We start from the raw sequence: 14048 nt of genomic DNA, 5'->3' as shown, positions 1-14048 counted from the left end.
GCCAGCCGAGAGATATAATCTCTCAAGCAAGATTCAAGATTCAAGATCTTTTGTTTGTCACGTGCATAGTTATACAATTAAAACACACACTGAAAGGTGACCTGATATACCCCTCGAGGTTGCAAAAGAGAGAAAACATTTTACACGGTAAGTAAGTAAATATATACAAAGACGACATTATGTGCAGCAAGTGAGTGAATTATATACATTAAGAAAAATATATAAAATCAAATAAAGCAATCTGGAAATTTGCAGTTTGAAATCTGAGAATGCACATTGTGTGAGTGGGGTCTTGGGCCGCAGTGAAGCCAGAGGATCAGGCATGATATAAGAATGTGATAACAATGAGTCCTGTCTCAGTCAGTTATGGTTGATTGGCAGGACGGGGGACCTTCTGCCTGATTGCAGAAGTTGGAACAGTTTATTGCTGGGATGGGACGAGTCTTTCAATATCTAAGCTGCTCTAGTCCAGCATCTCCTGGTGTAAATGTCCTGAAGGGAGTGGAGAGCAGCCTGTAGCTGTGTTCTGCTGTACAGATCACTCTCTGAAGAGCTTTTTTGTCCTTGACACAGCTGTTTCCATACCAGGATGTGATGTTCAGTGCGAGGATGCTCTCCACAGCTCCTGTATAGCAAGTCCTAAGGAACACTGGAGAGACCCTGAACTTCCTCAGTTGTCGGAGGTGGTACAGGCGCTGCCTAGCCTTTTTGGACTGGACCAGCTCGGGTGCCTCCTCCAGGTGGGACATGCCCGGAACACCTCACCCAGGAGGCGCCCAGGAGGCATCCTTGTCAGATGCCTGAACCACCTCAGCTGGCTCCTTTTGATGTGGAGGAGCAGCGGCTGTATGCTGAGCCCCTCCCAAATGGCTGAACTTCCCACCCAATCTCTAAGGGAGAGGCCAGCCACCCTTCAGAGGAAGCCCATTTCTGCTGCTTGTATTCGCGATCTCGTTCTTTCAGTCACTACCCACAGCTCGTGGCCATAGGTGAGGGTAGGGACATGGATTGACCGGTAAATTGAGAACTTTGCTTTTACACTCAGCTCTCTCTTCACCACGATGGCGTCCACATCACTGCAATCAGTCTGTCGATCTCCCGTCACTCAGGATATTTATACTCCTCCACCTGGGGCAGGAACTCGTTCCTCACCCTGAGTGAGGAACGAGTTCACACTGCTTCACACTCGGCTGCGAACCATTCCAGTGCCAGCTGGAGGCCATCAGCTGATTAAGCCATCAGAACCACATCATTCAAGGATTCAAGGAGCTTTATTTGTCATTCGTATCACATGTTAACATGAGGTGGAACAAAATTATGTACACACGGTCCGGAGTGAAAAGAAACAAAAATGATGAAGAAACAGAATTTTTTTTTAAGTAATAAATAAATGATTGGGTTTCTTGTTGTTGTTGTGTTGGGTTTTTTTTAACAAACAGAAATGACAAGTAATAAGACAATACAATAAATAATACTATAACTAGAGTGCAACAACCTGAGTACCAGTATAGAGTGTGGGTATAAATGTACAGTGGGGCAAAAAAGTATTTAGTCAGCCACCGATTGTGCAAGTTCCCCCACCTAAAATGATGACAGAGGTCAGTAATTTGCACCAGAGGTACACTTCAACTGTGAGAGACAGAATGTGAAAAAAAAAATCCATGAATCCACATGGTAGGATTTGTAAAGAATTTATTCGTAAATCAGGGTGGAAAATAAGTATTTGGTCAATAACAAAAATACAACTCAATACTTTGTAACATAACCTTTGTTGGCAATAACAGAGGTCAAACGTTTACTATAGGTCTTTACCAGGTTTGCACACACAGTAGCTGGTATTTTGGCCCATTCCTCCATGCAGATCTTCTCGAGAGCAGTGATGTTTTGGGGCTGTCGCCGAGCAACACGGACTTTCAACTCCCGCCACAGATTTTCTATGGGGTTGAGGTCTGGAGACTGGCTAGGCCACTCCAGGACTTTCAAATGCTTCTTACGGAGCCACTCCTTTGTTGCCCGGGCGGTGTGTTTTGGATCATTGTCATGTTGGAAGACCCAGCCTCGTTTCATCTTCAAAGTTCTCACTGATGGAAGGAGGTTTTGGCTCAAAATCTCACCATACATGGCCCCATTCATTCTGTCCTTAACACGGCTCAGTCGTCCTGTCCCCTTGGCAGAAAAACAGCCCCATAGCATGATGTTTCCACCCCCATGCTTCACAGTAGGTATGGTGTTCTTGGGATGCAACTCAGTATTCTTCTTCCTCCAAACACGACGAGTTGAGTTTATACCAAAAAGTTCTACTTTGGTTTCATCTGACCACATGACATTCTCCCAATCCTCTGCTGTATCATCCATGTGCTCTCTGGCAAACTTCAGACGGGCCTGGACATGCACTGGCTTCAGCAGCGGAACACGTCTGGCACTGCGGGATTTGATTCCCTGCCGTTGTAGTGTGTTACTGATGGTGACCTTTGTTACTTTGGTCCCAGCTCTCTGCAGGTCATTCACCAGGTTCCCCCGTGTGGTTCTGGGATCTTTGCTCACCGTTCTCATGATCATTTTGACCCCACGGGATGAGATCTTGCGTGGAGCCCCAGATCGAGGGAGATTATCAGTGGTCTTGTATGTCTTCCATTTTCTGATGATTGCTCCCACAGTTGATTTTTTCACACCAAGCTGCTTGCCTATTGTAGATTCACTCTTCCCAGTCTGGTGCAGGTCTACAATACTTTTCCTGGTGTCCTTCCAAAGCTCTTTGGTCTTGGCCATGGCGGAGTTTGGAGTCTGACTGTTTGAGGCTGTGGACAGGTGTCTTTTATACAGATGATGAGTTCAAACAGGTGCCATTCATACAGGTAACGAGTGGGGGACAGAAAAGCTTCTTACAGAAGACGTTACAGGTATGTGAGAGCCAGAGATTTTCCTTGTTTGAGGTGACCAAATACTTATTTTCCACCCTAATTTACGAATAAATTCTTTACAAATCCTACCATGTGGATTCATGGATTTTTTTTTCACATTCTGTCTCTCACAGTTGAAGTGTACCTCTGGTGCAAATTACTGACCTCTGTCATCATTTTAGGTGGGGGAACTTGCACAATCGGTGGCTGACTAAATACTTTTTTGCCCCACTGTAGGTGTAAATAAATACTTTAGCAGCAAAGGGCATGATGACCAGCATTGATAAAGTGATGGTGTCAGTAAGTGTCAGTAGTGATTAAGGTGCTACAATAAGAGTTCTTGTACATTATGCACTAAGAAGTCTAACAGCTTCTGGAGTGAAGCTGTTTCTCAGTCTGGTGGTTTTGCATTTAATGCTCCTCAGCCTCCTGCCTGCACACTCAGAAATTAAAGTACAGAAATGTACCTATAGGGGTACAATGGCTTGTCACTGGGGTGGTACCCTCTAAGGTACCGTTCTGTACCCTAAACTGTGGGTACTGATTTGTACCCTTGTAATTTGTACCTTTTACACGTCAAACCTGTACGTTAAAGGGCAAAATTGTACCCTTAGTATAAAGTACAAAAAAGAACCCTTAAAAGGAGTACAAAAATGTCTTTCTAAAGGTTCAGTATCTACACACAGATTTCCTATATTTTTCCTCTCAAGATTTGAAAAATTGAAGATACAAAGTCAAAAATACTTGTCACATTTATTACCTTCTTAAATACATTGCTTAACTGTTACATACAAACTGTTATCAACAGAGTATGTGTCATAAGCTGCAACATCAATTTCCTGTCCAGGTTTTAGCAACGTCCATTCACTATCAACTCTAACACTGTATGAATGAAAATGGTTGTCATATAACAGAGGAATGAGAATTTTTCCACAAAAGACCCACATTGTGTCAATATTAACACAACACCTGTTCTCTGTGTTTCCTATACACATGTCGTCTGAAAGATTCATATTTTTTGAAGGAAGAACAGCAGTCACTGAGTCCACAGGTTATATCAAAATTGGCATCATGGGAATGAATAAGTCCTATGTGCTGCATAAGCTTTGTCAAACTAAAGGTTCTTCTGCCACATTTGGAGCACTGATATGGCTGAGGCATGGTGGTCAATACATGGTGGATTTATTTGTCTGGTGACTGTGATTGGCAGAGGCTGGTCCTCACCCTCATCTATTTTCACAATGTACTTTTGGAGAAAAATCAGGGTGTTCTTCAGATGTTTTGGATAAGCAAGGTTGAAGACAAAATACAAGCAGAAAGAAGAGATGATTCCTTCAAAAATACACGAGCTTCTGCACACTTCACTGCCATCCAACTTCACAATGTTTGGAGCGCTTCTGGAGAACACTGGTTTCCAGTCTTCATGAAGTAGCTGAACAGTTGGATAGGGGGTTTTAGGATGAACCTTTGAAGTCAAAAGAGAAGGTAGAGGAAAGCAGTATATTAGTCTCTTAACAAAAGATACATTTGTTTTCCTTTTATATAGACTAAATATTTTAATACACACACCTCTCCAAGTATGACAAAGAGATCCAGTTTCTCCTTGAAGACGTATGGCAGGAATAAAAGTGCAGCCCTTGTGTCAAGATCTGCCAAAAAAACAACAAAACACAAGATCACCCATGCATTTTATCTGGCATTTCCAGTTACCTATAAAAATTATATAAAATGGAAGCCTTGAAGTTAAAAAAAAAAAAAAAAAAGCAAATACCCGGTAGGTCATCAGTGAGAGCCTCCTCTCTTGCATCAAGGTAGAGCTGGTAGAGTGGGGTTTTCCCTTGTGTAAGGTCAATCACCTTTGCTGCAACACATGAGAGCCCTTCACGAAATCGCTGGCTTACATTACCCGTTGTTGGTTGGATCCACCCGAGTTCGTTGCACAGCTACAAGTAAAAAATTAATTTTCAGTACAAAATAACAGTGTATGAAAATGAAATAATCTAAAGTTGATATTAATTATGTATGGTGCTGCATAATTTTTTTTTTTTTATAGAATTTAACAACAATACTGTAAGAAGTTACATGAACATACAAAAAAAGGAAAGAGGGACAGATGAAGAAAACAAGGTCAAGGGCAAATAAAATTTACTACTATAAACATGTTAAATGTGACAGCTATTTCCAAGTTCAATTCAGCTTTCTGACTTACACCAGTAGGCATCCCTAAGAAGGGGTACTTCTTCAACACATCCTCCACAGGCATACCATTTGCAATTTCTTTCTGCCGCCAAGCAAACGTTTACTGCACACGGTTATGAACCACCATGGTATCTGGTTGCATCTTCTGATATTGGCACTGTAAGACCTTTAAGTGGGCGTCTATGGATAATAAATCCTCTCCTTGGACGCATGGTCCCTTGAAAGAAAGCAAGAGTGAGAAGAGAAAGTCAAAACAGACTTAGACCCCCCGGAGAGCAGTCATTTTGGTTTTGTACCTTAGACCCCTGCGGAGTCATCATTTTGCGTTTCTACCTTTAAAAGCCAGAGAGCAGTCAGTCAAATGCTGGAGTCATTCATATGTATATTAGGTCGTTACCTAGGAATTCTGGAGGGAGGGGAGTGGGGGTGAGTGATTGAGGGGGTGGGGGAGTGGAGTGTTTCAGTTTGCCATCTTAGGGAGAAATCAACACATGTCCTTTGTATGTCCTTTGTTGCTGACATTTATTGATAAAAACAGTACAAAAAACCAACCATTTGTACACATATTTACAAATGGCCTGCTGAGTGGTGCATGGAGCATGTTCATTGGTTCATGGACCTCCCTGAACTAATGGCATTTATGGCAGCAACAAAAGCGGTGAGCTTCCTTTTGTGTTTCATCTTGATGCATTCTCAATCATCCAGGGAAACAAATCTCCAAAAGTCACCAACTTGGAGTGTTTCAGTTTGCCATCTTAGGGAGAAATCAACACACATGGGTGTATGTCCTTTGTTGCTGACATTTATTGATAAAAACAGTACAAAAAACCAACCATTTGTACACATATTTACAAATGGCCTGCTGAGTGGTGCATGGAGCAAGTTTTGGGTGGCTTGCGACCTAAAATCCAAGTACACAGATGCAAAAAAAATCAGGCCACTGTGCGATGTGTTCACTGCTACAGGTACACATGTGGTAAATGCAGACGACAGATACCGTGGCAGTGCCAGGATTGTGAGTGATTGCTGAAAATGTTGAAATGTACTCACTCACTCACTTTTTATCATTATTTGTAAATATGTGTACAAATGGTTGGTTTTTTGTACTGTTTTCATCAATAAATGTCAGCAACAAAGGACATACAAAGGACATGTGTTGATTTCTCCCTAAGATGGCAAACTGAAACACTCCACTCCCCCACCCCCTCAATCACTCACCCCCACTCCCCTCCCTCCAGAATTCCTAGGTAACGACCTAATATACATATGAATGACTAGCCAATTTAGCTTCCACTTCCACCATTTGACTGCTCTCGGGTTTTATAGGTAGAAAGGTAGAAGCCTGGGGATGCTAGTTAGAAACCCAACATAAGACTAAATATACAATTAGAGCTGACACGATCTGTGCATCACAAAGAACTCGTATCGGTTAAAGTTAACCGATACCATGAACCAATATTTAAAATATGGAAACTCTGAAATAATTTCACATAAAATCTTAATTGTTAACTTGAAATTTTAGTTTTGGAGTCATATTTAAAATGTTTTTTTAAAAAAAATCTAGTTCACCCTCTTTTAGCGCCTTCTAATTAATAATATTTTGTGAGGTAGAAGTATTAGCACTGGTACTTTGTATTAGCAAGTGCTCTAATCCAAGTATTGGTATTGTTTCGGTTTGAAAAAAAAGGGGTACAGTTGCATCCCTAATCCTTAGTTTTAGATGTAATAACAGAGGCAAGAACATTTTATAGCTCAAGATGTCCCTCACACCAACCTGACAAACATTTCTCTGACTTGTTCATTGACATTTATTAGGCTGCCCTCTCCTCGTAGAACCAAACTTCTCCTTACAACGCCTCACTGCCTCACTGTCGACTAGTGGTGCCCGCTCTGATTTGAATTTACGTCTCAAAGACATATGCCATGTGTGCTTGTTGAACAGAAACATAAGTTACTGTAAAAACAATCTACACAAAATACACCCAACAAAGAATCAGTAAACATACTTCATACAAACCTACTGAGAGGCTACAGATTGTCTTACTAACAAAACAAGATTGAAAAAAGCTTCACTTTTACTTTGTAATCTTGAAGGAACCTTATGCAAATTTTAAATTTAACTTACATAACCATTTCCCTCACGATCCTTGAGGAAAGGATACTTCATTACCAGCGTCTTCACAGCTTGCACATATTCAGAATTTGTGGGATACCTGTAATATCAGAAGAAACATAAGTGTTAGAGCAACTGCTGACAAACAAACTTTATCAAGTGTCAGTTATTGTTTCTTAGTAATGTAGCGTTTATTTTCAATATGACAGATTCAGCTTTTTCTAAAGCAACAAGCTAACATTACCCTGATTAACTTACATAGTATACTGTGCCACAGCTTCATATAGAACTCTGATTATTGTGTGTCTGTCCCTTGGATTTTTATGGCACGGTTCTTTGTTGTCCAGTTTTAGTTGGAGATTTTTGGGAAATCTTGGAATTTCAAAAGAGGCAGGTAGTCTCAAAGTATTTTCATTGCTGTGAAAACAGTTAAGCGTTTGTTTTTATTGCATGAATTGAAGTATAAAACACTACAGTAACAATACATATTGTAGAAACAATGATCATATTAACTAAATCCTAAAAGTGCATAACGGCCAACATGTATGTTTCAGACATACTAACTTCATTATAAATAAGAAAATATCTTATTGAAGTTGACGAAGTAGATGGTTGCCAGTCTTCTGGAGAGACAGTCTGTAGAGTCAGCGTCACTGAAGATTCCTTCATCCTTGACACAAATTGGTTGAATTTAACCTGCATTTTGAAGGATCCTTGGAAAAGGTATGCAACCATAGTCTCAGTAAGACCGCAGTCAACTGTGTCACCATCAACCTCATTGTCTGCAAGATAAATGGTAGTACAAACTTTAAATTCAATGTAAGGATATTTATCACCACATTTTTACATGGGTAAAAACCATATATCACACACATTAAAACCTTTTGTACAACTTCTTTCAGTTCAAAGAAATATTCATTTAAAAAAATCAGTAAATTAAATAAAATAAAGCAAATCTTTAGAGTGAATCCTCTTGATATGCAAAGTTTTCATTTTTAAATTTAGATGTTTGTTTGGGACTACTGGACACAGGAGAGCAGAGTCTGAGCATGCTTTTGTGCCCTTTCAAGTTTGGAAGAAAAAAAAGACTAGAATGCTGTAATTTGTTAATATTCACTACTAAGGTGACTCCTTTCTCCAGATTTCCGACAGTTTCTGCCGTCTGTTCTTTCAGACCGATTACTTATAGCGCTAACACCCGCAGGACCGTATTACAAGCTCAGATTACATGCTGAAAATCAGAATCAGAATACTTTATTGATCCCTGGGGGAAATTATTTTTTGTTACAGTGCTCCATTTTAAACCAACATTAAGACAAGACAGACAATACGCTAACTAAGAATAGTACAATATATACATATATATACATACATACATACATAAGTCACTTATAAATAAATATTTGGAAAAGAAACATGTGTAGTTGTAGCAGCAAACAGTGTGTTAAGTGGATGCGTTGTACAGGGAGATGGCCACAGGCAGGAATGATTTCCTGTGTCGTTCAGTGGTGCTTTTCGGTAATCTCAGTCTCTCACTGAACGAGCTCCTGTGACTGACCAACATGTCATGGAGTGGGTGGGAGGTGTTATCCAACATTGTCTTTATCTTGGACAGCATCCGCCTCTCCGACACCACCTTGAGGGAGTCCAGCTCCATCCCCACAACATTGCTGGCCTTACGGATCAGTTTATTAAGTCTGTTGGCATCTGTGACCCTCAGCCTGCTCCCCCAGCATGCAACAGCATAGAGGATCGCACTGGCCACCACAGACTCATAGAAAATCCTCAGCATTTTCTGGCAGATGTTGAAGGACCTCAGTCGCCTCAAAAAATAGAGACAACTCTGGCCCTTCCTGTAAAGTGCTGTGGTGTTTTTAGCCCAGTCCAGTTTATTGTCAATGTGTACTCCAAGGTATTTATAGTCCTCCACAATGTCCCACATTGCTTAAAACGCGACTATCAAACCTCAGCTGCGACACCCTTGTTATATTTTAAACAAGTGCGGCGTCAAGATATTTCCTTTAAACGTTATATTCAGCCGCCCATGTGTGTTGATGGCCTTGGAATGGATGTAAAAACGTGATTTTATTAAACCATTAATACACTAACGGTAAACTGCATTCAGCTACCAGGGAATCAAATTTCGCGCCGTTCCGCTGCGCAGGGGTTACCGAACCCATAGACTGTGGCCGAACCACATATATAAGTTCAAACTTATACAAATACTATGTGTACACATTTTTCATTTTTCAGAACTGTGACCTCAACTTTACACATGAAACGTTTGTAAAAACGTTTGTAAAAAGACATAATTTGAGCTAAGAGAGTGCCGAAACTAGCTAAATTGCTAATATACGTTAAGCTAGGCTAAACCAATAATTAGTAATTACGCTACATTTTTCTTTAAATAAAACTTACCTCTGAAATGCTGAGCTTCAGCTTCGGTGACATCTAAGCCCCACTCTTGTATTTTTGTTAAGAGTTCCTCGGTTGAAAGTGAACAGAGCACACCAGGACTTGCAAGTTCGTAATCCATCTCCCTCCGTTGATAAAACAAAATGGCACCTGCTGCATTTACAGAAAATTCTAGAATCCACCAGCTATTCGTTGAGTTTCTTCTTCTACTTTTTGTTTGATGTTGTGAGGATGGGCTCAACTCGCACTCTGAGTTCAGTAAGGGTGCTTTTTTGCAATTCACCCAAATAGTTATACTTTAAAAAAAAACACTCTCTTAAAAAAATTTTTAAATGCATTTTTACTTTTTTTTTCTTTCAAATAAATTCATTGTTCTTAAAGCAGCTTAAAAATAAGGGGGGGGGTGGGGGGGGTTCAGGGAATACAAAAACAACAACAGCAATGAAAATAATAAAAAATAAAAACACTAAAATATATGCTTATATCAATACAGTTGCAAATAAATTACTGTCAAAAAGAATAAAAAACAAAAAACCCCTAATCAAAAAGAGCTTAATCAACCTGTACTTTATCTTTTGAAAGAATGGGTACAAATAAGTACTTTTCACAATTAAGGAACATGTATGTACCTTTCAGACGCTAAAAAAGGTACAGATAGTTACCCCGAGGTCCAATATTTGTCCTTAGACTGTATTAATGTCATTTTTGTACCTTGGGGCACAGTAATGTACCCCTTCCGTACCCCTATTTCTGACTGTGTGAGGGGAGTGGGACAAAGAGTGAGTGTGCTGGGTGAGTGGGGTCCTTCATGATACAGGTGGCACTCTTCCTGCATCTGGAGGTGTATATGTCTGTGACGGTTGAGAGGCTGCCTCCGACCACTCTCTGTGGAGCTTTCCTCTCTGCCACAGTGCAGTTTCCGTGCCACACATTGATGCCAGAGCACAGAACCTTCTCCACCGCACATCTGTAGAAGGAGATGAGGACTGAGCTCCACATGCTTCAACCTCCTCAGGAAGTAGAGGCTCTGGTGAGCCTTCCTGATCAGGCTGGAAGTGTTGTTTTTCCAGGTGAGGTTGCTATACAGGTACATACCCAGGTACTTGTAGCTGGGTACTACTTCGACTGCAGATCCTCCGACGTGCAGGGGTGTGTGTCTTCCCCTCCTGAAGTCCACAATCATCTCCTTCATCTTCTTCTCATTTAAGCAGAGATTGTTTTGCCTGCACCAGTCCTCCAAGTGTTCCACCTCCTTCCTGTAGCCGGTCTCATCATTGTTTGTGATCCAATCAACCACAGCATTATCCGCGAAAAGCAGAGATTAGATCCTGAGACCACCCAAGTGAAAGCCTTCCGCCACTTGGCTACGCCTAGAAGGTCTGTCCATAAAAATTATGAACAGAATTGGTGACAAAGGGCAGTCCTGGCGGAGCCCATCACCCACCAGGAACGAGTCTGACTTATTGTCGGCTAAGCGGACCAAGCTGTTGCAACGGTTGTATAAGGATTGAATGGCCTGTAGCAATGGGCCAGACACCCCATACTCCCGGAGCACAGGACACAGGACACGGTCGAATGCCTTCTCCAAGTCTACAAAACACATGTACACTGGTTGGGCAAACTCCCATGCACCCTCAAGGATCCTTGAGATGATGAAGAGCTGGTCCAGTGTTCAACAACCAGGATGAAAACCGCATTGTCAAATTGTAAATGAAATTTAAAATTCTTGTCCTCACATACAAGGTCTTAAATAATCAGGCCCCATCTTAACTTAATGACCTTGTAGTACCATATCACCCTATTAGAGCACTTCGCTCTCACACTGCAGGCCTACTTGTTGTTCCTAGAGTATTTAAAAGTAGACTGGGGGTCACTGGTTTAGCTCAGCATGTTGAGCAGGTGCCCACATGCCATATGGCTGAGAGCAGCCGGCCTGGGTTCGAGTCTGACCCGTGGCCCTTTGCAGCATGTCTTCCCCCTTCTCCCGCTTTGTTCACTGAGCTATCTAACAAAAAAGGCCAAAAAGAAGTCAATTCTTCCTCAAATTTCTAGATGCCTCATTTGCCTTAAGCATGCCAGTTGCCTTTTGTGTGTCTTCTATAGTTATTTTTTCATGTAAACTTTGTTCTGTTTTTGTCCAATTGATGGTGAATCTAGTTTCTCCAAAAATGCTTTGATCTGATCTGTTAATGTGTGTCTCAGTCCTAAATGTCTCAAAGTGAAGAGTTGTGAGATCAGCCTCTTCACACACTGCAGCAGAGTGAGTGAAGCAGCAGTGAGCTCAGGCTGTAAATGCTGAGCATGCTTTGTTAGAGTTGTGGAAAATTAGTTGGTTGTGTAGATGTGAACTGATTGGTCACCTCCTCTGCTGCTCCCCTACAACCCGGTTTTCATTCCATTCCACTATCTGCTAATGGATCTGCAGTCAGACCCCTTATCTCTGGATCCACACACACATACACACACACACACACACACACACACACACACACTGGGTCAGAGTACACTGGGTGCCCTTGGCAGGACTGATAAGCTGGTGTTATGTGATTATGCGTCTTGGTTATTGTGCAAGCCCATGACTCAGTGTTCTAATTGCAGAAGGCTGAAATGAGAGTGAGACAGACAGATGCAAAGTTTTGAGATCTTGAAATGTATTTAGTCCTCATGTTTCATGGCTATCACCATGCAGTCATGCAGCTATATAGCAGGAGTCCATTGCCATAACAGCCCTGATCTTGTGGCAGGAATGCATGACGTGGGATGTCCCATTATGTCGGAACCATGGCATTGGCGTCAGATTTTCTGTGGGTTATGAAGTGAGGCTACTGGACACCAGGCTGGTTCCAGTGCATGCTGCAGATGCTGGAGCTTGCCGGGATCCTGGAAGCTTGGAAGTCACCTTGAAAGTTTTCATATTTCTCATGGTGTTACTGTTCAGTTCCCGAGTTCACAGATACAGGGAAAAGCCATCACCTCCCTAACGAGTGTGCTTGGTCTGCATAGATATGTGGTTGACTGGTGTATGTGAAAATGATGTCTAAATAAATGCTGAAACCCTTCTAACAAGAAGATCAGTGTTTTTCATTTCACATTTCACTGGTTTCTTCTTCCAAAACAATAACGCAATTGATCTCTCAACAGGTTCAATAATGTCACCTGCACTTGTCAAAAACATTGCCTTGTTACTTAAGCTAAAAAAAATTAAAGTGTGTGCTGGGCAGAGATGGAAAAGTACAGGTATTGTAACAGTCTTTTGCATTTGATGTTTGTTAAGCTGTATGTCTGGATTTTGTTCTTTTGCGTCCTCTGGTGGTGAATTGTGTAGGGTACAGTTTTGCTGTTTGGGTCTCCACCCAGACACTTTTTCTTTTGCTAGCGCACATGGTGTCTGCATGCTGCAGTTCACAGTTAGCTCCACACATGGAGAAAATATCATTCAAAGAGTGGAAATAATTGAGAAAGAAGATAGAGGATAAGGCAATAAGGCCATAAAGGACTATTTAGCACCTCCTGGATGACAGCTCACGAGGTTTGTGTGTTTTAAATGTTTTATTTTCTGTAATTAAGGACTTTTGATTGATTGGCATTAAGTACAAGAGCACATTTTAATGTGATGTTTTGTTTCTTGTTTGTCTGTGAGCAGTTCTCATGGGTTGCCAAGACCAGAATAAACCCTGTTCTATAACATCTTGCGTATGTCAATCCTTGAGGGTGCTACAGACATCCTGTACTGAAGTGCAGATACTCGTGTTAGCGCCTCGGGGCAACGCTTGTTGTCATTTGGTGCTATATAAATAAAAATGAATTAAATTGTTGAAAAAATATTCCAGTAAAAGTTGAAGTATAGATTAATTACTCAGGGGTATCACCTGAAAAGCTGCGTGATAAATAAAAAGCTTTTCTTTCTCATCCACGAGGAGACTTTCTGAAAAGCTTAATCATCAGGATGTAAGTTCTACAATTTTTATTCGTTTTTATTTCCAGTTTAAATGTCATTATTAACAAGAGCTATATTGTATGTTCATAGATTTTAGAATAAGGTAAAAGATAGGTATGCTAGCTGCAGCCAAACATCTAACATACTTTAGCTTTTTCGTCAGCCTTGAGTCGCTATAGTCTAATTCTTCTGAAGATTTTTCACTGTCAGCATTAGTTTTGGAGACTAACTCTTTATGTCTTTGTGACACTTGCTGGCCGGGTCAGCAATGAGGTGGCTGATTGTGATTCATCCTCACTGTGGCACATAGTGTAGTGAAGAGAGGTTACATAATGGAAGCATCACTTGATCTCCTTTATGAAGAGAGATGGCACAGAGGCTCTCTGAACAGAGTTCTGTGGTCGTCCACTCAGTGCTACCTATCTTCTGTTTCTGTAAGCACAATTCTGTGCACATATTTATCCGTGGCATACACAATCCAGAT

At 41.2% G+C, this 14048-nt stretch overlaps 1 protein-coding gene across 3 annotated transcripts; it reads right to left on the bottom strand.

The window, feature by feature from the left end:
- Positions 1-3634: 3634 nt before the first annotated feature.
- On the bottom strand, positions 3635-10012 carry LOC106675177 (uncharacterized). Of its 3 annotated transcripts, XR_013098800.1 has the most exons (8): positions 9631-10012; positions 7777-7994; positions 7471-7629; positions 7225-7312; positions 6874-7029; positions 4672-4843; positions 4470-4549; positions 3635-4365 (listed from the first exon to the last, which is right to left on the bottom strand). XR_013098800.1 is itself a non-coding variant. In XM_076884490.1 (7 exons), the coding sequence occupies exons 2-7, from the start codon at positions 7779-7781 to the stop codon at positions 4015-4017; spliced, it is 855 nt and encodes a 284-aa protein (XP_076740605.1). In that variant the 5' UTR covers positions 7782-7994; positions 9631-10012; the 3' UTR covers positions 3635-4014. The 3 variants fall into 3 exon arrangements, 1 of the variants encoding a protein (XP_076740605.1); XR_013098799.1 differs by having other exon boundaries at positions 6874-7312; XM_076884490.1 differs by lacking the exon at positions 6874-7029.
- Positions 10013-14048: the final 4036 nt, after the last annotated feature.

The sequence above is a fragment of the Maylandia zebra genome, linkage group LG6 (genome assembly GCF_041146795.1).
Source record: "Maylandia zebra isolate NMK-2024a linkage group LG6, Mzebra_GT3a, whole genome shotgun sequence".
In the NCBI taxonomy this organism is placed as follows: domain Eukaryota; kingdom Metazoa; phylum Chordata; class Actinopteri; order Cichliformes; family Cichlidae; genus Maylandia; species Maylandia zebra.
This window is presented reverse-complemented; position numbering and strand designations above follow the sequence as displayed.

What these genes read in the sequence shown, in the direction of transcription:
- LOC106675177 (XM_076884490.1), bottom strand. An exon ending in TCTCACTGATGACCTACCGG is followed by an intron (nt 4,550 to 4,671) that starts GTATTTGCTTTT and finishes TTTTTTTGGCAG; the next exon opens with ATCTTGACACAAGGGCTGCA. An exon ending in TCTTTGTCATACTTGGAGAG is followed by an intron (nt 4,366 to 4,469) that starts GTGTGTGTATTA and finishes TTGACTTCAAAG; the next exon opens with GTTCATCCTAAAACCCCCTA.